The sequence below is a fragment of the Thamnophis sirtalis genome, unplaced genomic scaffold (genome assembly GCF_051295495.1).
Source record: "Thamnophis sirtalis isolate CommonGarterSnake01/CBP01778 unplaced genomic scaffold, rThaSir2_p1.2 scaffold_2, whole genome shotgun sequence".
Taxonomy (NCBI): Eukaryota; Metazoa; Chordata; class Lepidosauria; order Squamata; family Natricidae; genus Thamnophis; species Thamnophis sirtalis.
Window position 1 is genome coordinate 96,127,160 of NW_028261382.1, and position 25,767 is coordinate 96,152,926.

Sequence of the window (25,767 nt, forward strand, 5' to 3'; positions counted from 1 at the left end):
TCTACTAACTAGGCTTAGCACGTATGAGTGAAGCTCATGTCAGCTGAGGTGGCGCAGTGGTTAAATGCAGCACTGCAGGCTACTTCAGCTGACTGCAGTTCTGCAGTTCGGCGGTTCAAATCTCACCGGCTCAGGGTTGACTCAGCCTCCTTCCATCCTTCCGAGGTGGGTAAAATGAGGACCCGGATTGTTGTTGGGGGCAATATGCTGACTCTGTAAACCGCTTAGAGAGGGCTGAAAGCCCTATGAAGCGGTATATAAGTCTAACTGCTATTGCTATTGTCTTTCTCCTAGCTCTAAATGAGCAGTTTCCAAACTTGGAAACTTTAAGATGTGTGGACTTCAGCTCCCAGAATTCCCCAGCCAGCATGCTTTGCAGCTCAGTGATGTGGGCTCACATCTCCCACTAATCCATTGCTAGACTCATATAGCCTCTCTCCTCTGCAAGGTGTATTTGCACACCTTCAAAAGCAAGCGCAGAGGCTTCCAGTGCATCGAGGCAGCATCTTGTCATGTCACAGGTATGTCTAGCTCACATCCTGATCCATCTGGAACAGGTCATCGTACCACCTGCTCCACCTCCTCAAGTCTTAGGTGGGTGTGTGGGAGGGTAAGATTGCGCAGGATTAAGTTTCAGCTCAGATGAGTTTTAATCCCTTCTCTCCCACTTTGGGGTTTCAAAACTTGGACAAGGGCCAGGTATCTGACTCCTATGAGTGCAGGTATCTGCACTCCTATCCTGTTTTCCCGAAAATAAGCCCTCCCCGACAATAAGCCCATATGGGCTTTTGAGTGCATGCGCTAAAATAAGCCCTTCCCTTAAAATAAGCCCTCTCGTAAAACATTTAAACACATGCGCAGCTGGTCCCCGCCATTTTCTGGGGAGGAAGGGAGGGAGCATGCTCCACGCATCCCACATGCAGCTGCCATGCATGCAAATAGCTTCACGGAGGCGGTTCCCGCAAATCCTAGCTCCCGCACCTCTTCTCTTAGTGGCGGTCGCAAAAAGTGTGACGCTAGGGCTGGCAATAGTGTGCAGGAAACAGAGACAGAACTTCCAGCCCTCTCTGGATCAGCTGATCCACGGGCTGTGGGCTGAGATTAAGGGGTCTCCTGCACTTCAAAAATAATAAGACCTCCCCCAAAATAAGGCCAAGTGCTTATTTTTTTTGGGGGGGGAGCAAAAGAAAACAAGACCCGGTCTTATTTTTGGGAAAAGGTGGTAGAACATATCCCTAAAACACCTTTGCAATAATTTTCTAAGCAAAATGGAAAACAGGTTTGAGCCAAAGCATTAGTAGATCCATAATTCATTTTGTTACCCTTGTTTCTCTGTGGTTATATTAAACCCCCCCCCCAACTTTAATCTAGTAAATTAAGTGATCCACTCAGTACAAGATGTAAAGAAATGTTTCTTCAGGTTTATATTTTAATCTGAGTTACTAATTTGAAGTCAAATTATGGATTGATTTCAGGTATACTCTGGAATCTGGAACCCCTTCTGCATTTGGAGCTCAAAGTGATTGTCTTACGGTGATGGTTATCCTGTGCTGGGAGAAATCCCCCCCTCCCCATAATCCCCACTCTCTGTTAGCCCTGATGGCGTTCCCTAGCTGGGTCATGAAATGCCTGCAACTTCAACAAGATCGCCAATGACTTCACAGTTCAGCCCTGAACTGCAAATCTTCTCTTCTTTCAATCTTCACCATTGCTAAGGAAGCAGAAAGGGTTAGAGTCCTTTGTAGCTCTTCGCTGCCCTCTAGTGTCATTGCTGAGATTTCTCCAGCCCAAATATTTATTTTATTTTATTTGTTTGGTTTGTCAAGCGTGCATAAGGTAATAAATATAAGTAAATGCAAGATTATGAATACATGAAATGGATAGGAATAAATGGGCACATTAGGGCAGGGACGGTGGGCACATTGGTGCACTTATGCATGCCCCCCTACAGACTTCTAAGGACTGGGGTGAGGTCAACAATAGACAGCCTAAGGTTAAAGGTTTGGGGGTTTGGGGAAGAAGCCACAGAATCAGGAAGTGCATTCCAGGCGTTGACCACTCTGTTGCTGAAGTCGTATTTTCTGCAATTGAGTTTGGTACGGTTTACCTTGAGTTTGTATCTATATTGTGCTCATGTATTGTTGTTATTGTTGAAGCTGAAGTACTGTATTTTTCAGACTATAAGACACACTGTATATAAGACCCCCCCAGATTTTGAAGAAGTAAGAAAGTAAGAAAAAGGTTTTGTCCTCCCCGGCCCCCAGGAGCCCTCTGCAGGCTTCAGCAAGACTGGGGGAAGACAAAAACACTCCCCCCCTACAGACACTTTTTTTGTGAAAATTGAGGCATTTTTTCTTCCCCCAGCCCTGCATAATGCTGCTGGGGGCTGCAGAAAGGCAAAACGCCTTCATTTTTGCAAAAAAAAAAAAAAAAGAATGGCCCATTTTTACTCATTTTTCGCATAAATGGGGGCATTTTTGCCTTGGCCAACGTGGTCACCTCCTGGCTGCTGCTGTGTTGCAATGTTTTTAGGGAGGGCTTATTATCCGTGGAGGGCTTATTTTAGGGGAAACAGAGTATTTCCCTAGATGAGAAATGGAGAAACATGTTTTTAGGCAGGAAACAGACTCACTCATAATAGCCCCCCCACCTTTGTCAGTCTACTCTACATAACAAAGATCTACCCCCTTCAGGCAGAGCCATTTCATTGCCCTTCATTGCACCACCCACCAAGTTTCAACCCAACTTAGCACACAACCTACAAAGGTAGCTATGACCTCTGACAGCAACCAATCAGGATAGTCTTCCTGTGTCCCAGGAAGTTCAAAGCCCAGAGAGGGCATAAAATCCAGGGACTCTCTGCATCTCTTCCCTCCCCCCACCCAGGACCTCCAAGGCCATGTGATCCTGTCCACCATTAAACCATCTTTCCAAATAGCCTCCATGTTTCCAGTGTCTTTTTCCCTCACTTGGAACTGAACGCAGAAGGACATATCTTCCAACAGGATCCAAATTTCCTCCCTCCTTTTAAAGAAACCCTGAAAGTAGGGGCTGAAAAGCCATCTGAATCAATCAACAATTTATTTTTGGGGTGGGGTGGGGACAAGAATGCATAATTTTCCAGCCCACCCTCATTTCCCTCCCCGGCAAAGAGCTAGCTCAAATAAAAATCAACAACAACAAAAACCCTTATATAGTGAGAATCGTCTAACTCAGCTTTACTTCTTCAAGAAACAACCAAGGGAATTTTTGGTGTGGGTTGGGACCCTTCTTTCCCCCCTCCCAGTCACCCTACAGAGGAGCCAACAGCAGTGTTCCAATATTTAGGGGTCTGTCACAAAGAAGAGGGGGGGTCAAGCTATTTTCCAACGCACCCGAAGGCCAGACAAGGAACAATGGATGGAAAGTGAACAAGGAGAGATTCAACCTGGAAATAAGGAGGAATTTTCTGACAGTGAGAACAATCAACCCATGGAACAGAAGTTGCCTTCTGCATCCTGCATACTGCATCTAGTTTTGGTCACCACATTATAAAAAAAATATTGAGACTCTAGAACAGCAATAGCAATAGCAGTTAGACTTATATACCGCTTCATAGGGCTTTCAGCCCTCTCTAAGCGGTTTACAGAGTCGGCATATTGCCCCCCACAATCTGGGTCCTCATTTTACCCACCTCGGAAGGATGGAAGGCTGAGTCAACCCTGAGCCGGTGAGATTTGAACCGCTCAACTGCAGATAGCAGTCAGCTGAAGTGGCTGCAGTACTGCACCCTAACCACTGCGCCACCTCGGCTAGAAAGAGTGCAGAGAAGAGCAACCAGGATGGTTAAGGGACTGGATGAACATACAATGAACGGTTGCAGGAACTGGGCATGGCTAGTCTAATGAAGAGAAGGACCAGGGGAGACAAGATAGCAGTCTTCCAATATTTGAGGGGATGCCACAAAGAGGAGGGGGTTCAAGCTATTTTCCAAAGCACCTGAAGGCCAGATAAGGAATCATGGATGGAAACTGATCAAGGAGAGATTCGACCTGGAAAGAAGGAGGAATTTTCTGACAAGTGAGAACAATCAACCAATGGAGCAGAAGGTGCCTTCAGAAGTTGTGGGAGCTTCATCCCTGGAAGCTTTCAAGACGAGACTGGACTGCCATCTGTCAGAAATGGTGTAGGATCTCCTGCTTGGGCAGGGGGTTGGACTAGATGACCTGCAAGGTCCCTTCCAACTCTGTTAATCTGTATCTAACTTGACAGAAACACTAATGCATGGCCGGGATGTTTGAAAGGTGTGAAGTCAGAGAAGGCTTGCCTTTAGCAATCTCCTGCTAGCTTGATCCGGCAGGGGGCAGACGGATGAAGTTTTAATGAATAGCAACTACAGGAGACAGGAAGATAAAGCAGCTGCTGAAGTCTTCCCCTTGAGCTATTTTTAAAGAATTCATGTTCCTTCTCTCCTTCCCCTCCCCACCCCGCCTTCGCTGCAGCTTCCCCACCTCTTTTCCATTCTTCAAGACCTCACCAGAAGCATCTCACCCTAAAGCAGCCTTTTGAAAACTTGAGAAGGGTGAGGGACCCCCGCAAGGAAAGAAATTAGCATTCTAAGGAGAACTTCCAGATCCCTTCTGGTTGGCTTTACCAAGGCGTCTTTCCCAGGGCAATTTGGGCAATTTTACTTCAACTCCCAGAATTCCTGAGCTAGCATGGACTTCAACTCCCAGAATTTCTAAGTCAGGATGAACGTCAACCCCCAAAATTTCTCAGCCAGGATGAACTTCAACTCCCAGAATTCCTGAACCAGCATAGATTTCAACTCCCAGAATTTCTGAGCTAGCATTGAGTTCAACTCCCAGAATTTCTGAGTCAGGATGGACTTCAACTCCCAGAATTCCTTAGTCAGCATGGCAGTCAGCAGAAGTAGCCTGCACTACTGCACTCTAACCATTGGGAAGGAAAGAAGGAAGATAGCAATAGCACTTAGATTTATATCCCGCTTCACAGTGCTTTTACAGCCCTCTCTGAGTGGTTTACAGAGTCAGCCTATTTGCCCCCAACAATCTGGGTCCTCATTTTACCCACCTCGGAAGGACGGAAGGCTGAGTCAACCTTGAGCCTGGTGAGATTTGAACTGCCAAATTGCAGGCAGCTGGCAGTTGGCAGAAGTAGACTGCAGTACTGCACTCTAGCCACTGGGAAGGAAGAAAGGAAGGAAGGAAGGAAGGAAGGAAGGAAGGAAGGAAGGAAGGAAGGAAGGAAAAAAAGAAAGAAGGAAGGAAGGTAGCAATAGCACTTAGATTTATATACCACTTTACAGTGCTTTTTATAGCCCTCTCTAAGCGGTTTACAGAGTCAGCTTCTTGCCCCCCAACAGTCAGGGTCCTCATTTTACCCACCTCGGAAGGATGGAAGGCTGAGTCAACATGGAGCCTGGTGGGATTCGAACTGCCAAATTGCAGGCAGCCGGCAGTCAGCAGAAGTAGCCTGCAGTACCGCATTCTAACCACTGCGCTGTCGAGGCTCAAGAAGGAAGGAAGATGTCTACATGACGAGATGGATGTCTAAGCCTCCATCCCTTCTCACAGCCAAAACAAATATTTCTGAAGCTTTTACAAACAGCTACTCAGGGGCTCTGGATAGGGAGCTTATGAAGTGGAGGAACACAGCAATTGTCCCAGGGAGGCCCCGAGGCAAATTCTTAAGGTTTCTCCTTGCGTCTGAAGCACGGCGCATGAAAAGCCAGACACCCAACCGGGGTTTGTTGAGAAGCAAGGTAGAAAACATTCCCGAGCACAGCTTATTCTACAACTCCACCCTCCTCAAACACTAGAAAAGCAAATGCTTTTGGAGGGGGCCTAAAATCTCCACAATTTTGCCCTGCAGGAATCCCAGAATCACAATGCACCATCCCTTGGAAGCAGTGGTGAAATTCACATTTTTTAAACTGCCGGTTCTGTGGGCGTGGCTTGGTGGGCGTGGCAGGGGAAGGATACTGCAAAATCCCCATTCCCACCCATTCCAGGGGAAGGATACTGCAAAATCCCCATTCCAACCCCATTCCAGGGGAAGGATACTGCAAAATCCCCATTCCCACCACATTCCAGGGGAAGGATACTGCAAAATCCTCGTTCCCGTCCCTCTCCAGGGGAAGGATACTGCAAAATCCCCATTCCAACCCCATTCCAGGGGAAGGATACTGCAAAATCCCCATTCCCACCACATTCCAGGGGAAGGTTACTGCAAAATCCTCGTTCCCGTCCCTCTCCAGGGGAAGGATACTGCAAAATCCCCATTCCCATCCCACTCCAGGGGAAGGATACTGCAAAATCCCCACTTCCAGCTGTGACTCAGGAGGCAGAGAATAGATGGGGGCGGGGCCAGCCAGAGGTGGTATTTGCCAGTTCTCCGAACTACTCGCAATTTCCGCTACCGCTAAAATTTCCAGTCAGAACCTGCTGAATTTCACCCCTGCTTGGAAGCCTAGAGATGTCGCATTGATTTGTTGCGTCTCAACCACGTCTAGCTATGGATTCTCACCCTCATAGACCTGCATTAGAAACAACCCCTTGCCCCCCCACCCCATGCTAAAAAAAAAAGGCACTTCAAAATGTTGAGCAGATAACATTAGCTGCACCTCACACCCACCAAGACGCGTCATCGTTTTGTTCCCGAAGAGGAACAAGGGTTCAGGAGGATCATTCCATCCTCAAATGAAATAATTTGGGCAACCTTGGCTCAGATTCGGGAACCCTCGAGGGCCTATTTGGGCCTGGAAGGGACATCCTTTTCTGCAGAAGATGCTGGCAAGCTGGTGGGCTTTTACAGGGGACACACGTACACACCACACACAGCCCCGCTCGGTTCGAGAGAGGGATCCGTGGAGGCTCGAGTCTCTTTGAGAGTTCGGTTTGCATCGATCGACGGGAGTTTTGGCTTTGCCCAAAGTCATCTGTGCCAATGTGCCAATTGTTTGCCAGAAGAAACACCTCCCAGAGGATCCGTACATGGAAAGTTGGTCTTCCCCAATTTTTTTTCTTTTCTTTTTGTCTACAGAGGAAAAAACAGGGAGCAATGGATGTTCTTCCCAAGCGATGCTTTAATGGAGGTAAGTAGGCTGGTTCCATCGGTACCATGATCTGAAACACACAAAGGCGCAACACATCAGTTGTTTCCTCGGGAAGGTGTTCTGACCCAGGCTTCTCCTTGTCCCACAGAACACCAAAACAACAATGTCCATCCTTACCCAGAAGAGTTGAAACTGGATGAATTGATGGCTACTTTAGAGTTACTCTGAGGCATGCTGGGATTGTTGGTGTGAAGTCCTGCGCCGGGCGATGAGGACCGGCTGGCATGGCCAGGAGAACAGGAAGAAGAGACTAGGAAGTAGAGAAGAACATCGAGAAAAGTCAGGAAGCAGGAGAGAGGTAGGGCTGTGTTTCTGTGTGTGGCAGTGGGTGTTTGGAACTTTTAGATGTGAGTTTTCTCTCTCACACTCACTTTCTTTTTGCACATGAAAAGTACATTTACTACATTGGTGTCCTCATAATTGCTGAAGTCCTGCAGTTGGAGACTTATAGTAGTTGTTTTAACTTCATAGAGGTCATCCATCCATCCATCCATCCATCCATCCATTCTACCATCCATTCTACCTTCTATCCATCCATCCATCCATCCATCCATCCATTTATCCATCCATCCATCCATCCATCTATCCATCTATCCATCTATCCATCTATCCATCTATCCATCTATCCATCTATCCATCTATCCATCTATCCATCTATCCATCCATCTATCCATCCATCCATCCATCCATCCAGCCAGCCAGCCAGCCAGCCAGCCAGCCAGCCATTCTTCCATTCATCCATCTATCCATTCTTCCATCCATCCATCCATTCTACCATCCATTTTTCCTTCCATCCATATATCCATTGTATCATCCATCCATCCATCCATCCATCCATCCATCCATCCATTTATCCATCCATCCATCTATCCATCCATCCATCCATCCATCCATCCATCCATCCATCCATCCATCTATCCATCCATCCATCCATCCATCCATCCATCCATCCATCCATTCTTCCATTCATCCATCTATCCATTCTTCCATCCATCCATCCATCCATTCTACCATCCATTTTTCCTTCCATCCATATATCCATTGTATCATCCATCCATCCATCCATCCATTTATCCATCCATCCATCTATCCATCTATCCATCCATCTATCCATCCATCCAGCCAGCCATCCAGCCATCCATTCTTCCATCCATCCATTCTACCATCCATTCTTCCATCCATTCTTCCATCCATCCATCCCCTCCTATCCCATCCCATGATATACACAATGACACCAGGCTTACACAAACACAAATGCACAAAGCAAAAAAATAAATAAGCAGACCCATTCTTGGTAGAACTTACCTGCACCATGCATGGAAGTGTGGGCAGAAAGGGGACCCAAAGTCCCTGAGGTAGAAACCTGCAAAAGAGGTGGAAGTAAATCTGGTTGGTTGACTCTAGAAGTTCTGGGCTCTAAAGGTTCCTCAGTCCTCAGCTTCACCCATGGCCCTTGAGAAGAAACATGGACCTCCTGCTCATCTAAGGCCAACCAGAGACTCGTAGCCCAGACAGGACTGTTTTCTAGAGCAGACATTTGAGCCACATATGCTCTCTGGGATACGTTCAGGAGAGTCACTTAACCCATTCACACGTAAGGGTTTCACTGCTTTAACCTTCTGCATTGCTGACATTGAAGCTGGAATGGTTGGTTGTTGTTTTTAAAAAACAAAGCTTTTTTATTACATATTTTAACTTATTTTATAAATAAAGTGTTTTTACCCCTTTACATCTTCTGTTATGCCCAGTTCATTTTACACCATATTTTCATTTCACATTTAGCAATAGCAATAGCAGTTAGACTTATATACCACTTCATAGGGCTTTCAGCCCTCTCTAAGCGGTTTACAGAGTCAGCATATCGCCCCCACAGTCTGGCTCCTCATTTCACCCACCTCGGAAGGACAGAAGGCTGAGTCAACCCTGAGCCGGTGAGATTTGAACCACCAAACTGCAGCTAACAGTCAGCTGAAGTGGCTGCAGTACTGCACTCTAACCACTGCGCCACCTCGGCTCTTAGAATATAATATAGTGTAATATAGCAATAGCAATAGCAGTTAGACTTATATACCGCTTCATAGGGCCTTCAGCCCTCTCTAAGCGGTTTACAGAGTCAGCATATGGCCCCCAACAACAATCCGGGTCCTCATTTTACCCACCTCGGAAGGACAGAAGGCTGAGTCAACCCTGAGCCGGTGAGATTTGAACCACCAAACTGCAGCTAACAGTCAGCTGAAGTGGCTGCAGTACTGCACTCTAACCACTGCGCCACCTCGGCTCTTAGAATATAATATAGTGTAATATAGCAATAGCAATAGCAGTTAGACTTATATACCGCTTCATAGGGCCTTCAGCCCTCTCTAAGCGGTTTACAGAGTCAGCATATGGCCCCCAACAACAATCCGGGTCCTCATTTTACCCACCTCGGAAGGATGGAAGGCTGAGTCAACCCTGAGCCGGTGAGATTTGAACAGCCGAACTGCAGAACTGCAGTCAGCTGAAGTAGCCTGCAGTGCTGCATTTAACCACTGCGCCACCTCGGCTCTTTTCAGCCGTCTTATTTTCCTTTCCTTATTTTCCAGCTTAACTTTAATTCCTTCTTAATATATAAACAACACCCTTATTTGCCCCACCAAGTTCATCAGGTTTCACGTATCCTTTCCATCTATTATTCGTTTTTATTCCCAGTAACGTATATCCCCAAATTCAATTTTATACAGTAAACCTTTCCCTTAGGTTTAAGAGCCAAGGTGGCGCAGTGGTTAAATGCAGCACTGCAGGCTACTTCAGCTGACTGCAGTTCAGCAGTTCGGCTGTTCAAATCTCACCGGCTCAGGGTTGACTCAGCCTTGCATCCTTCCGAGGTGGGTAAAATGAGGACCCGGATTGTTGTTGGGGGCAATATGCTGACTCTGTAAACCGCTTAGAGAGGGCTGAAAGCCCTATGAAGCGGTATATAAGTCTAACTATTGCTATTGCTAGTTAATTATCCACAATTACGAGTATCCCTCCATTTCCCTGACATCACATCCGCTATATGCCACTGGCAATATTTAACCAAATTTCATTCTATTCTATTAGTAAACCCTTTTCCTTCTTTCCTCCTTTCAACCGTTTTCTCTCAGTCTCTCAGGAAGTCCCACTTCTCTTATTGGGAATGGTTGGTTTTTGCTTCGATGCCCAGCCATTAAACCTGGGATGGCAAACCTATGGCACGGGTGCCAGAGGGGGCATGCACAAAGCCCTCTCTGAGGGCACGCGTGCTGTCGCCAGCTGCTCTTCTGTTTTTCCGTGTGCACATGTGCACTGGGTGCAGGGAAACAGCCACTCTGTGGGCGACGCCGGGCCTGTTCCAACCGTACTGGTTGGAATGGGATCTGGAACCCCCCCCCACTGGTTCACATGCATACCGGCCAGCTGGCCTTCCGGTTTCTGGTACTCCGGCGCATGTCCATGCGTGCACGTGCCAAAAAGGTTAGCCGTCACGGTCTGAAGCTCTTCAGAAGATGGGCAGGAAGCAGCAGGCATGACTCACTGGGAGATGCCATTACTCAGGAAAAAGCTCCCTGGTCTTTGAGTGACTCAGAGTCAACATGGAGCCCTTCTTGCTGGCAACCGGTTGAGGAATCTTAGACAAGGAGCCATGGTGGCTGGGGAGCTCACATCACACCTGGGACAGGTGAAGGGGGTGGGTGGGAGAGGCCAGGGGGAACTCCCTTCCAGTCTATCAAGTTCTCCTCTTGATCACAGCTTCACTTGGGTGCCGGTCCTTTCCTTAAAGTCATCCTCATTGCCGCTGCACAACTTTTGAAAGGGGGAATGTTGCATTTGGGAGGGGTTCCTGATGGGCTGGCTGGCTCCAGATAGCAATAGCAATAGCAGTAGACTTATATACCGCTTCATAGGCCTATCAGGCCTCTCTAAGCGGTTTACAGAGAGTCAGCATATTGCCCCCAACAATCTGGGTCCTCATTTTACCCACCTCGGAAGGATGGAAGGCTGAGTCAACCCTGAGCCGGTGAGATTTGAACCGCTGACCTGCTGATCTAGCAGTAGCCTGCAGTGCTGCTCTTTAACCACTGCGCCACCTTGGCTCATATGTGGCCTCTGCCAGCTGTCTGGCTGAATGGAAACTCGGGGCATTTGTCCTAGAGGCTGCTGGGAATTGTAGTGTGACAGCCTGGGGGGTGGGGTGCGGGTTGGGGAATCAGAGGTTTCCACCACTTCGCAAGGAAAATGTACAGCTATGGAATTGTTGCATTACAAAGGTTGAAGGGGAAGGGAAGAAATGATGGAGGCCTTGGTTGATGGGTGGAATCTTCTGGTGGGCAGTATCTGCACTGGCCATGCATGGCAGAACCACAAGCATGGCAGAACCACAAGCATGGCAGATAATGGGAAGAAGGGAGAGAGGGAGAGAGGCTTGTGGTTCTGCATGGCAGAACCACAAGCAAGGAAGAGTGGACCCTCTTCTCCTTACGCCCCTGATGGGGGCCTTCACCTCATTCCCACCTTATGATGAGATAAGTTGAGGTTGTCCTGAGCTGGTCTTGAATGGACTTCCTTCCCTTTATCTTTTCTTTTACTTTCTTGCCTTTCCCTCCCTACTTCCTTCCTCTCTCCCTCCTTCCCTGTTATCTTTTCTTTTTCTTTCTTCCCTTCCCCTCCCTCTCTCTCTTTCTCCCTCCCTCTTCCCTCTCTCCTTCCCTCCTGGGTATCTTTCCTTTTTCTTTCTTGCTTTCTCCTCCCTCCCTCTTTTCCCCTCCCTCATTCCTCTCTCCCTCCCTCCTGTTATCTTTCCTTTTTTTCTTCCCTTCCCTCCCTCCCTCTCTTTCTCTCTCCCTCTTTCCTCTCTCCCTCCCTCCCTCCCGTTATCCTTCCTTTTTCTTTCTTGCTTTCCCCTCCCTCTCTTTTTCCCCTCCCTCGTTCCTTCCTCTCTCCCTTCTTCCCATTAACTTTCCTTTTTCTTTGTTCCCTTCCCTTCTCATCCCACTCTCTCTTTCTCCTTCCCTTCCTCCCTCTCTCCCTTCTTCCCATTATCTTTTCTTTTTCTTTCTTCCCTTCCCATCCCTCCCTGCTTCCTTCCCCCTCTCCCTACCCTTTTCTTTTTTCTTTCTTGCCTGCCCCTCCCTTCCTCTCTCTCTTTCTCCCTCCCACTCCTCCCTCCCCCTATTCCCTCCCTCCCCCTCTCTTCCCTTATCTTTTTATTTCTTGCCTGCCCCTCCCTCTCTGTTCCCCCTTCCCCCTTACTCTCTCCCTTTCTTCCCTAATCTTTTCTTTTTCTTTCTTACCTGCCCCCTCTCTCTTTCCCTCCCTCCCTCCCCCTCTCTTGCCTTATCTTTTTGCTTTTTTGCCTGCCCCGTTTCCCCCCTCCCTCCCACCTTATTCTCTCCCTTTCTCCTCTAATCTTTTCTTTTTTCTTTCTTGCCTGCCCCTCCCTCTCTCCTTCCTAGAGAAAAAGGAGCCCAGTCAGCCTCCCTCCCAGAAGTGGGTTCCTACCGGTTCGGACTGGTTCAGCCGAGTAGATAGCAATAGCCATAGCAATAGCAGTGAGACTTATATACCGCTTCATAGGGCTTTCAGCCCTCTCTAAGCGGTTTACAGAGTCAGCATATCGCCCCCACAGTCTGGGTCCTCATTTCACCCACCTCGGAAGGATGGAAGGCTGAGTCAACCTTGAGCTGGTGAGATTTGAACCGCTGAACTGCAGATAACAGTCAGCTGAAGTGGCCTGCAGTACTGCACCCTAACCACTGCACCACTTCGGCTCTCTCTAATAATGTGAGAACCTGTTTGGTGCAGTGGTTAAAGCATCAACCTAGAAACCTAACCACTGATAGTAACTCAGCCTGCCACGCCCCAGAACCGGTTCTGTTGTTGTCGGTGTCCTCTTGATTTTCGGTTCTGCGCATGTGCAGAACAATCTTCATTGCAAAAATGTAATTCCCCCTCCCCCTTTTCTAACATTGTCTGCATGCAGAGACATTTTTTTAGGTGCAAATGCACACGAATTATCGTTATTTTTTGCACACTGAACCAGCAGTAATGCTGGAAGTAACCCACCAATTCTCCCTCTCTTACCAGTCTGGAGTTGTAGAGGGGTGACTTTATGGGAGAGGGCATCGGGCAGCTGATACGTTTTTCCTTCTGCCTTCGGTTGCAGAACCATACGCGCACCACTTCTTTTTCCATGGCCAGCTGTTCTGCAATCAGGGCTATCTCCTCCGAGCTGGGCTTGGGGTTCTGCTGAGAGAAAGTCAACAGTAAGAACTGATGGAAGGATAGAGTGGAGCAACCTTCCTCCTTCTGTAAGCTTCAGGGATAATGTTGCGGCCCGCCAGTGGCCAGCGGAGGTGGCAGCAGATTCAGACAGTGAGGAGGGTTGGGGAGGAAGGTGGGCCAGTCCTGGAGTCTGGGGAAGGCTCTGATGAGGGCTCTGTGTTGGATGCAGAGAGGGGGCCAGAGCCGTATGCCAGTTATCAGCTGCCTTCAGAGTCGGAGATCAGTGAGGCAGAAGAACAGCTGGCGCCTGTTCCCAGTGTGCCCATGGACAGAGTTGCCAGATGAAGGGAACAGCTAAAGAACAGGGGTTAAATTGGGAGTAAGGCCACAGGTGGACGATGAATGGCCCCTCCCAGAGGAGATAAAAGAGGAGCGAAAGGGGAGTGGTTATCAGTTATCAGCTGCCTTTGGAGTCGGAGATCAGTGGAGCAGAAGAACATCTGGAGCCTGTTCCCAATGTGTGCACGCGCAGAGCTGCCAGGAGAAGGACACAGCTAAAGAACAAGGGTCGACTCAGGTGAATGGTGAATGGCCCCTCCCAGAGGGAATACATAGGGGAAACTTTTGAATGTCCCCATTTCCGCTTATCCTTGCTAGAAGATCTGCTGCCAACAAGGGTCAATTTTCATTTTGCTTTTGAGCACCCCTGCCTGGACATCAAGGAGAGCAGAGCCATGCTTACGTCTTGGAACCGTTTCTCGAGCGTGGAGCGGATGTTGGTCTCGATGCTGGTTCGTTTTTTCCTCTTGCGCCCAAACATCTCGCTTACGGAGGGGTAGGAACTCGGACTGCTGACGGATGAGTCCAAGGGGGAGGATTCTATGGGGAGGGGAGCGGAGAAGAGGCAAGCCAATTTTAATATTTTATTTTTTATTTGCGATTCACTTGATGTCATTTTATTGGGAAGAGTCCTGTCGCTCCATCGGAGTGTGACAAAAGGGCAGATCCGAGTCTGTCATTGTGTATTTTTTCTGGACTGTTAAACATAATATTTCAGCAAGAGTCCTAAAGATGATGTTGGAAGAAATGCCCATCTGGGTAAGAGATGCTGAGAGTGACCTGGTTTTATGCCCTCTCTGGGTCCCACTGCAGAGCCTCCCATTCCTGTGCAAGAAATGCACCCTGATTGGTGGTCAGACTCCCAGGGGCCGGGAGTCTTAGCTAACTTTGTAGGCTGCCTGTCTTTTGAGTCCCAAGCTTGGTTGACTCTTGCTGAGTGACGATGTAATGAAAGGGCTTCGGGATGCCTATTATGGCTCTGCCTGAAGGAGGGAGATCTTTGTTATGTAGAGTAGACTGGCCTTAATGGCCCGTTGACAAAGGTTTCTTCCTTCCTTTTAGGGAAAATATTCTGTCCTTTTAATATTTCCTAAAATAACTCATTTTCCTAACTTCCTACAATTATGAACGTGGCCATCTTCTATGATTTTCTGGTTGGATATCACCCTATTCTTTTATTTTGTCTGAATGTGGGGACATAGAGTGCATTTTTCAATACACGTTTCTGAACCCTAGTAACTCATGATGTTCATCACAGTCACACAATCCAGTGTGACTGTGATGAACCTTTCATTGTTCACCAGAAGACTTTGAGAATATTTAAGTGCATTGAATGGGCATGCGTTTTTAAGGCAGTTCTGTAGGGCATGGAAAATGTGCTTCCCTTCCTCCCCAAATAATTGAAAATATCCAATGAATAAAAGAGTTAGAAATAGAAGAAGGAAGAACATTTTTTTTCTCTTAAAGACCCTGTTATTCCTTTCACTGGGGTGGAGTTGGGGACAACGGAATGGAGCTGAGCATTTGCTGGCTGGATGCCCTTCCTGACACTTACCTGGAGCTCACAGCAAATATATTCTCTTTGCGCCCAAAGTGAGAAATATCTGCCACTACCTAGGATTGAACTCTAAGCCATATTTGTTGTGAGCTCCACGTAGGTGTCAGGAAGGGCATCCTGCTGGTAAATGCCGCTCTGAAGAAGGCAGAATGTCAGGACTGCAGCCATCTTTTTTGGGGGGTCTTTGGCCTGCCACACTTTCTATTATTCTGCTATGCATTTTCTATGGTGGGAAAATGGGAGGGGGGATTGTAAGGAGTTAGATGCTATGTAGCCATAACAACATTCTTTCTAGAAAGCCAAGGTCATCATCCTTTGTCTCTGCACCTCTGCACCTGGCCGGAATTGGATGGGTGGAAGCTGCCAGCATGGCAGTGGGAGATTGGACTATGGGACGGACTTGTAGGTGTGGGGGCAAGATCTTGGACTTTCAACTGGGTGGGGAAAACCAGGAAGCTTTCAGATTCGGGTTTTCCCAGATGTGCCAACATGTCTCTCTTAATCAATTGGAACTTTGAGCAATAGGTTGACTTGGACTCTGATTTACTTTTGGATGCTACTTGGAACCCTGACACAGAACATTATTGCCCCCCCCTTAAATATAATCGTACCTGCATCACTCAACCACTTCTCCAGGAGTGGTTTTAGCTTACACATGTTCTTGAAACTCAGGTTGAGAGCTTCAAAGCGAGAAATCGTGGTCTGGCTGAAGTCATTCCCGTAGAGTTTCCCCATAGCCAGACCCACATCACCCTATGGAGATGAGAAGATGTCAGAAACCATGAGTGAGTGAGACCATGGATTTATTGGCTGAATATTGCCTAAGGTTCTTCTCTGTGCTTATCCTATTCTTTTTGCAGGAGAATCATCTTAAATCCAGGGACATCTTCTTTTTGAGTACATTAACTATTAGTTATACTGGAACACATAATTGCAATAGAATGATGGCATAGGGCTAACTCCGGTCTGCTAATTATACTCGCTGTTATAACACTGGAAAGCCACAATTATCTTTCTAAGGAGCATGCGGGTACAAATTAGAAAAACAACTAAATAAGTGAAAAATTAATTAGAATTAACAAATTATACATTTGTTGTTAAAAAAAGTTCTTTGTGGATTAATCCTCAGGCCGTTTACAAGAGCAAGGAAAGGAAGGAAGAAAAAGAGGAAGGAAGAAAAAAGGGAGAGAGGAAGGAAAAGATGGGAGAAAGACAGAAGAAAGGAAGGAGAAAGGAAGGAAGGATGGAAGGAAGGATGGAAGGAAGGAAGGAAGGAAGGAAGGAAGGAAATGTGCAGGACTCAATTCAAGCAGAGTCAAAAGCTTCGGCCAGTGGCATCTATAGAGAAGGTCCAAAAAATGAAGATGGTGGGTGCACCTCTGTGAGTGGAACTTTGTCCCTCTTTTCCATGTCCTATACACATGTTCTTTGGTATTGGTATCAATACTGGTATTGATTAGAACAGAACAGAACCAGGAATGGGAACAGGAACGGGTTGGGATGGGATGGGAAAGGGTGGGATGGAATGGAAGAGTAGAGGGGAGGGTAGAGGAGAAGAGAAGAGAATGAATGAATGGAAGGGAAGGGAAGAGGAGAAGAGAAGAGAAGGAATAGAAGAATGAAGGAATGGAATGGAAGAGATGGGAGGGGAGGAGATGGGAAGAGAAAAGAAGAGGAGAGGAGAAGAGAAAGAAGGAATGGAAGGGAAGAGAAGGGAAGAGGAGAGGAGAAAAGAAGAGAAGAATGAAGGAATGGAATGGAGGAGATGGGAGGGGAGGGGAAGAGAAGAGGAGAGAAGAGAAGGAAGAGAAGAATGAAGGAATGGAATGGAAGAGATGGGAGGGGAGGAGATGGGAAGAGAAAAGAAGAGGAGAGGAGAAGAGAAAGAAGGAATGGAAGGGAAGAGAAGAGAAGGGAAGAGGAGAGGAGAAAAGAAGAGAAGGAAGAGAAGGAAGAGAAGAAAGAGAAGAAAGAGAAGAAAGAGAAGAAAGAGAAGAAAGAGAAGAAAGAGAAGAAAGAGAAGAAAGAGAAGAATGAAGGAATGGAATGGAGGAGATGGGAGGGGAGGGGAAGAGAAGAGGAAAGGAGAGAAGAGAAGGAAGAGAAGAATGAAGGAATGGAATGGAGGAGATGGGAGGGGAGGAGAGGGGAAGAGAAAAGAAGAGGAGAGGAGAAGAGAATGAAGGAATGGAAGGGAAGAGAAGGGAAGAGGAGAAAAGAAAAGAAGGAAGAGAAGAGAAGAAAGGGAAGGAAGAGAAGAATGAAGGAATGAATAGAGATGGGGGAGGAGGGGAGGGGAAGAGGAGAATAACAAGAGTTTATTCCTCTTAGTACAGAACTGAACGTCTTCCCCCTTGTGCCACTGACTGCACCACTGCTGTTGGGAGCAGAAAGGGTTCCCCTCCCCCTGTAGTTGAAGGTCCATGAATTGTCCAGCTGGCCCGAGACCCCTCTCACCTGCGTGAACCCCAGTTTGATGCGCCTCTGCTTAAAAGTCTTGGCAAATTTTTCCAGCTCTTCCAAATCATTGGCTTCATCTGTTGCCATGGAGGACGGCAAGTGTTTGGCCACCTGTAAGTGCTGTGGGGCCTCCAGGTGAGGCTCCAACGATGAGCCAGGGTGTCCAGGACGTCCCACTGCCTGTTAAAATGCAAGTTGTGGAATTGCCATTACATTGCAGCCCCATCTCCTTCTTCTCCAACTCTTGACAACCTGTTCCAGAATCCCCAACCTTGTGGACCCAGCCACATCTGGAAGAGCTCCTCATTAGCAGAGCATCATCATGGCATCTAGAGCAGTGTTTCTCAACCTTGGCAACTTGAAGATGTCCGGACTTCAACTCCCAGAATTCCCCAGCCAGCGAATGCGGAGTTTTTGAGTAGTTCAGAGAACCGGCAAATACCACCTCTGGCTGACCCCAGAGTGGGGTGGGAATGGAGATTCTGCAGTATCCTTCCCCTGGAGTGGGGAGGGAATGGAGATTTTGCAGCATCCTTCCCCTGGAGTGTGGAGAAGGAATAGAGATTTTTCAGTATCCTTCCCCTGGAGTGGGGTGGGAATGGAGATTCTGCAGTATCCTTCCCCTGGAGTGGGGAGGGAATGGAGATTTTACAGTATCCTTCCCCTGGAGTGGGGAGGGAATGGAGATTTTGCAGCATCCTTCCCCTGGAGTGTGGAGAAGGAATAGAGATTTTTCAGTATCCTTCCCCTGGAGTGGGGTGGGAATGGAGATTCTGCAGTATCCTTCCCCTGGAGTGGGGAGGGAATGGAGATTTTACAGTATCCTTCCCCTGGAGTGGGGAGGGAATGGAGATTTTGCAGCATCCTTCCCCTGGAGTGGGGAGGGAATGGGGATTTTACAGTATCCTTCCCCTGGAGTGGGGAGGGAATGGAGATTCTGCAGTATCCTTCCCCTGGAGTGGGGAGGGAATGGAGATTTTACAGTATCCTTCCCCTGGAGTGGGGAGGGAATGGAGATTTTACAGTATCCTTCCCCTGGAGTGGGGAGGGAATGGGGATTTTGCAGCATCCTTCCCCTGGAGTGGGGAGGGAATGGGGATTTTACAGTATCCTTCCCCTGGAGTGGGGAGGGAATGGGGATTTTGCAGTATCCTTCCCCTGGAGTGGGGAGGGAATGCGGATTTTGCAGTATCCTTCCCCTACCATGCCCATCAAGCCACGCCCACAGAACCGGTGGTAAAAATTTTGAATTTCACCACTGATCTTAATCCTCCAAGCATTTTAATGAGCTCTGCGGAATTTCCAAAGCAGACACAGACACCGAGACAGAGAGAGAGGGAGACAGAGACAATGCATTTAAATAGTGAGCAGGAAAGGGCTTGTGTCAACTCCGGCTTGGCAATAGGATTACGAACCCGCGAGATGAAATATTTCATCACAGACAATTCTTCAAGGATTGGGGATGCGCTTATAGAATTTTGAACATTTGAAATCCCATATGGACCTCTTCAAAATATGGGCTGGAACTGCAGATTGAATTTGGTTTGGAATAGCTCAGGATAAAAAGATAGGAAGGATTTGGGTATGGTTAGTCTAGAGCAGTGTTTCTCAACCTTGGCAACTTTAAGTCCTGTGGACTTCAACTCCCAGAATTCCCCAGCTGGCTGGGGGATTCTGGGAGTTGAAGTCCACAGGACTTAAAGTTGCCAAGGTTGAGAAACACTGCTCTAGAGAAAAGAAGGACTAGGAGGTGACATGACAGCACTATTCCAGGTATAGGGTCTATATACTTTGTTTCCCTGAAAATAAGCCCTCCCCAGATAATAAGCCCTCTCCCAAAATATGGCAATGCAGCATCAGCCATGAGGTGACCACGCTCTCCACCTCCTGCACCTCAAAAATAATAAGACCTCTCCAAAAATGAGGCCAAGTGCTTATTTCGAGGGTCAAAAGAAAATAAGACCCTGTCTTATTTTTGGGGAAATACGGTATATGATAGAGTGAATGTCAATATTCTAGGGATAGGATCTCCTGCTTATGCAGGGAGTTGGATTAGAAGACCTCCAAGGTCCATTCCAGATCTATTCTGAATTTCGAATTTAGGAAGGGACATTGGAAGTCTTCTAGACCAACCCCTTGTTCAAGAATTTCAGAATTTCAGTCTTTTCTTAAAAACATCCAGTGATGAAGCATCCACAGTGTCTGGAGACAAGCTGTTCCATGGTTGATTGTCCTCACTGCAAGAAATTCCTCCTTCGTTCTAAGTCGGTTCTCAGTTTAACAGAGTTGCAGCAAATGACAATCCTTCGGTACTAATACCACTCTATAAAGCCTTAGTAAGACCACACCTTGAATACAGTTTTGGTCACCACACTATAAAGCAGATGTTGAGACTCTAGAAAGAGTGCAGAGAAGAGCAACAAAGATGATGAGGGGACTGGAGGCTAGAACATGTGATGAACGGTTGCAAGAACTGGGCCTGGCTAGTCTAGGGAAGAGAAGCACCAGGGGAGGCATGAGAGCAGTCTTCCAATGTTTGAGGGGCTGCCACAGAGAGGAGGGGGTCAAGCTATTTTCCAAAGCACCTGAAGGCTAGGCAAGGAATAATGGATGGAAACTGACCAAGGAGAGATTCAAGATAGAAATAAGGAGGAATTTTCTCCTCCTTTGGCCTTCAGAGGTTGTGGGAGCTTCATCACTGGAAGCTTTCAAGAAGAGACTGGACTGCCATCTGTTGGAAATGGTGTGGGAATGGTCTCCTGTTTGTCCGGGTGGTTGGACTAGATGACCTACAAGGTCCCTTCCAACTCTGTTCATCTGAACCTATCTAAGATTATCTTCCAATGTTTGAGGGGCTGCCACAGAGAGGAGGGGGTCAAGCTATTTTGCAAGGCACCTGAATGCCAGACAAGGAACAATGGATGGAAACTGATCCAGGAGAGATTCAACCTGGGAATAAGGAGGAATTTTCTGACCGTGAGAGCAATCAACCCATGGAACAGAAGTTGCCTTCAGAAATTGTGGGAGCTTCATCCCTGGAATTCAAGAAGAGACTGGACTGCCATCTGTCAGAAATGCTGTAGGGTCTCCTGCTTGGACAGGAGATTGGACTAGAGGACCTACAAGTTACCTTCTAACTCTGTTAATGTGATGACAACAGCAGGAAGTCAGTGGATGGGACTTACCTGAGATGCTAAGCTGTGTCCATGCTGCTGGAGGAGAAGTCCACTTTGTTGCTGAGGAAAGGAGAGAAGGTTGGATTGAAGAGCTGGAAGAGATGGAGAAAACAATTCGGTCAGATACTTTGGTTCCACCAAGCCCAACTATACCCAGGTGCGGGTTGTTGACCCGGATCCCGAAATTTCACAGCCCCAAGAGACGCTCCTGCTCTTCTCCCCCGATTCCATTCTTTTGGTGACAAGTTGTCTCTTGCCATCTCTTTCTCCATTGCAACATGTCACAATTTGGTTAGTCACCTAGAGAGAGATGCTTGTGCAAATTAAGCCTTCTTCCCCCCAGATCACTAACATGTGTACAAGTAGGAATTGCTCAAAATGAAAAACAGAGCGAAATACTAGAATAGAAGAGAACATAATAGAGAATCGAAAATAGAATCGAAAATAGAATTGAAAATAGAATCGAATAGCAGAGTTGGAAGGGACCTTGGAGGTCTTCTAGCCCAACCTCTGGCTAGGCAGGAAACCCTATACAATTCCAGACAAATGGCTATCCAACATCTTCTTAAAGACTTCTAGTGTTGGGGCATTCACAACTTCTGGAGGCAAGTGGTTCCACTGATTAATTGTTCTCACTATCAGGAAATTCCTCTTTAGTTCTAGGTTGATTCTCTTCTTGATTAGTTTCCACCCATTGCTTCTTGTCCTGCCCTCAGGAGCTTTGGAGAACAGTTTGGCAGGGTGATGTCTCTGCTTTTTAGCAGTCCTTTAATCAAGGGCTACCTGTGTAGCATCGACTCACCCCACATGTTGCGTCACAACTCCCATCCCTCCCAGCCAGGCTGGGGCAAGTGAAGTCAAATGCCACCATCCCTGTCTCGCAGGCGCGTGGCTGGGACAATAAGACAATTTGCTGGAGGTGACTCGACGACAAAGGTGAGGCAACAGCTCCTGAAGTCATCCATGCGTTGAATTGTCTGCCACCAAACAGACAACTTGGCTGGTGTCTTCCTTCTCCTCCATGAACGTCAGGAATTGTTGCGTGAGGTGAAAACAGGTTTGGGTGCTTTTATTGAAAAAAAAGGGGGGGCAGCACAGCAGAATCTTCCGCCACGTCCTGAACTCTTCCAGTTGCACAACATGTGTGGCAAATCGAGATAGTTGCAGACCCACATTTCAGGTGCATTTCGGCTGGCACCATTGCTTGTACTTTTTCACCTATCTCACCCGCTTCAGAACAACAGAGTTGGAAGGGACCTTGGAGGTCTTCTAGTCCACCCCCCTGCTCAAGCAGGTGACCCTACATCATTTCAGACAAGTGACTATTCAGTCTCTTCTTAAAAACCTCCAGTGATGGAGCACCCACAACGTCTGGAGACAGGTTGTTCCACCGATTAATTGCTCTCACCGTTAGGAAATTCCTCCTGAATTCTGAGTTAATTCTCTCCTTGATTAGGCTGAGACGTTTTCTCAAACTACGTTTCTGCCCTGGACTCAAGTTTCCTTTATCCGACAGCTGCCTTGCTAGCAATGCTTCATCTTGTGTCTCAAAGCTTTGCCTTCTGCCCATTAGAGAGGTGAAAACCCAGCCAAGCATTATGCAACACACCGGGGTGTGGAAAGTGTATAACAGAGTATCGGAGTTGGAAGGGACCTTGGAGGTCTTCTAGTCCAACCGCCTGCTCAGGCAGGAAATCCTATACCCGTGATGGCGAACCTATGGCATGCGTGCCACAGGTGGCATGCAGCGCCCCCTCTGTGGGTACGTGAGCTGTCACTCTAGTTCAGCTCTGCTGCGCATATGCCTCCCACTATCTAGCTGGTCTTTGCGCAGGGGGTGGGATCCTTGAGGGCAGGCCACACACACATGCACAGGGGGCAGGGGGCAAGCGCAGGGGCTGCACGTGGGTTTGGCCATGTGCTTCAGGCATTCGGTCTGGAAAAGGTTACCCATCACTGCTGTATACCATTTCAGACCAATGGTTGTCCAATCTCTTCTTGAGAACCTCCAATCTTGCTGCATTCGCAACTTCTGGACTGGAGGCAAGTTACTCTACTGATTAATTGTTCTAACTGTTAGGAAATTCCTCCTTATTCCTAGGTTGCTTCTCCCCTTGATGAGTTTCCACCCATTGCTTCTTGTCCTGCCCTCAGGTGCTTTGGAGAATAGCTTGACTCCCTCTTCTTTGGGGTAGCCCCTGAGATATTGGAAGACTGCTAATGCAAATGCTTGTGCAAATTAACCCTTCTTCCCCCAGATCACTAACATGTGTACAAGTAGGAATTGCTCAAAATGAAAAACAGAGCGAAATACTAGAATAGAATAGAACATAATAGAGAATCGAAAATAGAATTGAAAATAGAATTGAAAATAGAATTGAAAATAGAATCGAATAGCAGAGTTGGAAGGGACCTTGGAGGTCTTCTAGTCCAACCCCCTGCCTAGGCAGGAAACCCTATACCATTTCAGACAAATGGCTATCCAACATCTTCTTAAAGACTTCTAGTGTTGGAACATTCACAACTTCTGGAGGCAAGTTCTGTTCCACTGATTAATTGTTCTCACTATCAGGAAATTCCTCCTTATTTCTAGGTTCCTCCTCTCTCCTTAAAGTTTCCACCTGTTGCTTCTTGTCCTGCCCTCAGGTGCTTTGGAGAATAGCTTGACTCCCCTCTTCTTTGGGGCAGCCCCTGAGATATTGCTAGTTGATTGTTCTCACTGTCAGGAAATTTCTCCTTAGGTCTAGCTTGGTTCTCTCCTGGATTCTGCCCATGCCCGTCGCTGAAAACTGAGTCACCACGAATTATCTTTGGGCTGCTCCTCCTGGCCTGCGCAATCCCGATCTTGTGCCTCCCTCGGCAAAACCCTCCCTCTGCTCCTGATGTCATGTCTCCAGAGGAAAGGAAGCAAAACAGAGCTGCTGAAACCACCACAGGGCAGGAACTGGTTCCAGTTTCAGCTGCCTGGAAAGTTGCAAATCAGGGGCACGCTTGTCAGCACAATTAGACTCACAAGCCCTGCGTGCCTCTTGGCGACTGCTCCACACTGTTGTTTAATCATTTTTTACAACATTCGAGCTGGATAAGATCTTAAATGAGCCAGACTGTTAAAAAAAAGAAAGATTAGCCCCATGGCTTTATTTCCCGGCTGTAGGGTGGCTGATTCGGCCTACCTGGGTAAAATCTCTTCCTGTGGGATGGGGAAGGATTGGGCAGGAAAAGATGAGTGGTGATAGCATCCTTTTCCCCGTTGACATGAGGCTCATGGAACGGTGACTCTTTGGCTCCAGGCTTCACAGCAGACTTGTTCTGAACTTTGACTCCAAAACCCTTTGCTTTTTAGAAAGTCATCAGAGATACCAGGAAGCCGGAGACAAAATGCCGCTGAGCTAGCCACTTCAGGGCAGGAGAAATGAGCTCTTTGGCGGCTCACCCAAATTCTTGATCTCAGTGGGATTCTGAAATGCCAGATCTGTTCATGAAAAAACCACCTTCATCCCTAACCTCAGAGGTGGGTTCCTACCAGTTCGCACCTATTCGGTAGAACCGGTTCGTCAAATCTACCGAACCGGTTACAAGAGGTTCCACCAGTAGACCCGGAAAGCAGGCCACACCTACAGAAGAGGTTCCAAACATTTTTGAAACCCACCACTGGTCCTTGGATAGGATTATTCTACACTATCATGCTCCTATTTATAAAACTCAGTGCCTCTGTGGAAGGTAAGGATGACTACTGCGTTTGTGGTGCAATCAGAACATTGCGTGAGATGAAGTTGTTTTAACGTAAATCAAAGATGCCTTTTAAAAAACAAGTTTGCATCCTATTCTTATGCATGCCAGTGCTGTGTGTGAGGTAATTTAAGGTGGTTCTGACAAGTGTCGTCGGCATCTTCATATCCGGTCACATGGGCGGCAAGCCACTCCCATCCGGTCACATGGGCGGCAAGCCACTCCCACAAAGGAGGCCACACCCACGGAGTAGGTTCGAACAATTTTTGAAACCCACCACTGCCTAACCTGATAGTGGATGAACAAGAATAGTTGTTGGGTTACCAAACATCTGGTTGGCTAAGGGGGCAATGTTGTCCTCATGGAAATAAGACCTTCTTGAACTTGAGGTCCTTCAGTAGTCTTGAGATTAAAGTTGGGTAGAAGGTGTCTACCTGGGTACCAAGGATTCTGCTGCTGAGGCACAAATTGCAATAGTACGTTGAGGGAAATTTTTGAAGGGTGGATGGAACGAGCTGGGGAACTCGCTGGTGTAGTTCTCTTGGAATCCAGAGGAGTCCCTGAGAGGATTGAGCAAGAAGCTGCTAGCAACCATCACTGGAGCAGAAGTCTCACTTTCTTCTCGCTGCTGCCAGGAAGCTCCTGGAAGGACCAAAAGGCTTTGGAAGCAAGAATTAAGAGTCTCCTGGAGAAGGTTGCTCAGCTGTTGTCTGGAGGAAACCTTGGACTCTTAGACCTCTGAAAAGGGAGAAGGAGCTCCCAGAAGTAGTTCCTGAGTAGTTGAGGAACTGATGATATGTCTCAGGACTAGGGAACAGCACCTATGTTGTAACATCTTTGTATGTTGTGTGTATAAGCATATACCTTATGCCACCAGGTTTGAAATTTTGGGCTTGGACAACCTAGAACTATGCCGATCAAGGCCTGACCTAAGTGTAGTACACAAAATTGTCTGCTACAACATCCTACTTGTCAATGACTACTTAAGCTTCAACCTCAATAGTACAAACAATCGATACAAACTCAAGGGAAACTGCTCCAAACTCGATTGCAGAAAATATGACTTCAGCAACAGACTGGTCAACGCTTGGAATGCGACTCCATTGTTACATCCTCAAACCCCCATAACTTCAACCTTAAACTGTCTACCCTGGACCTCACCCCAT

General features: G+C 47.4%; 1 protein-coding gene across 1 annotated transcript in view; it reads right to left on the bottom strand.

The window, feature by feature from the left end:
• Positions 1 to 6,613: 6,613 nt before the first annotated feature.
• The window catches only part of POU2F3 (POU class 2 homeobox 3), an 82,401-nt gene continuing 63,247 nt past the window's right edge, over positions 6,614 to 25,767 (bottom strand). Inside the window, exons 6-13 of the mRNA XM_087703784.1 lie at positions 20,882 to 20,964; positions 17,694 to 17,876; positions 15,848 to 15,989; positions 14,082 to 14,218; positions 13,199 to 13,360; positions 8,423 to 8,480; positions 7,235 to 7,367; positions 6,614 to 7,127 (exon numbers count right to left, since the gene is read on the bottom strand). Of these exons, the coding sequence (XP_087559910.1) occupies positions 7,088 to 7,127; positions 7,235 to 7,367; positions 8,423 to 8,480; positions 13,199 to 13,360; positions 14,082 to 14,218; positions 15,848 to 15,989; positions 17,694 to 17,876; positions 20,882 to 20,964 (938 nt within the window). The 3' untranslated portion in view covers positions 6,614 to 7,087. The remainder of the gene's footprint in view (positions 7,128 to 7,234; positions 7,368 to 8,422; positions 8,481 to 13,198; positions 13,361 to 14,081; positions 14,219 to 15,847; positions 15,990 to 17,693; positions 17,877 to 20,881; positions 20,965 to 25,767) is intronic.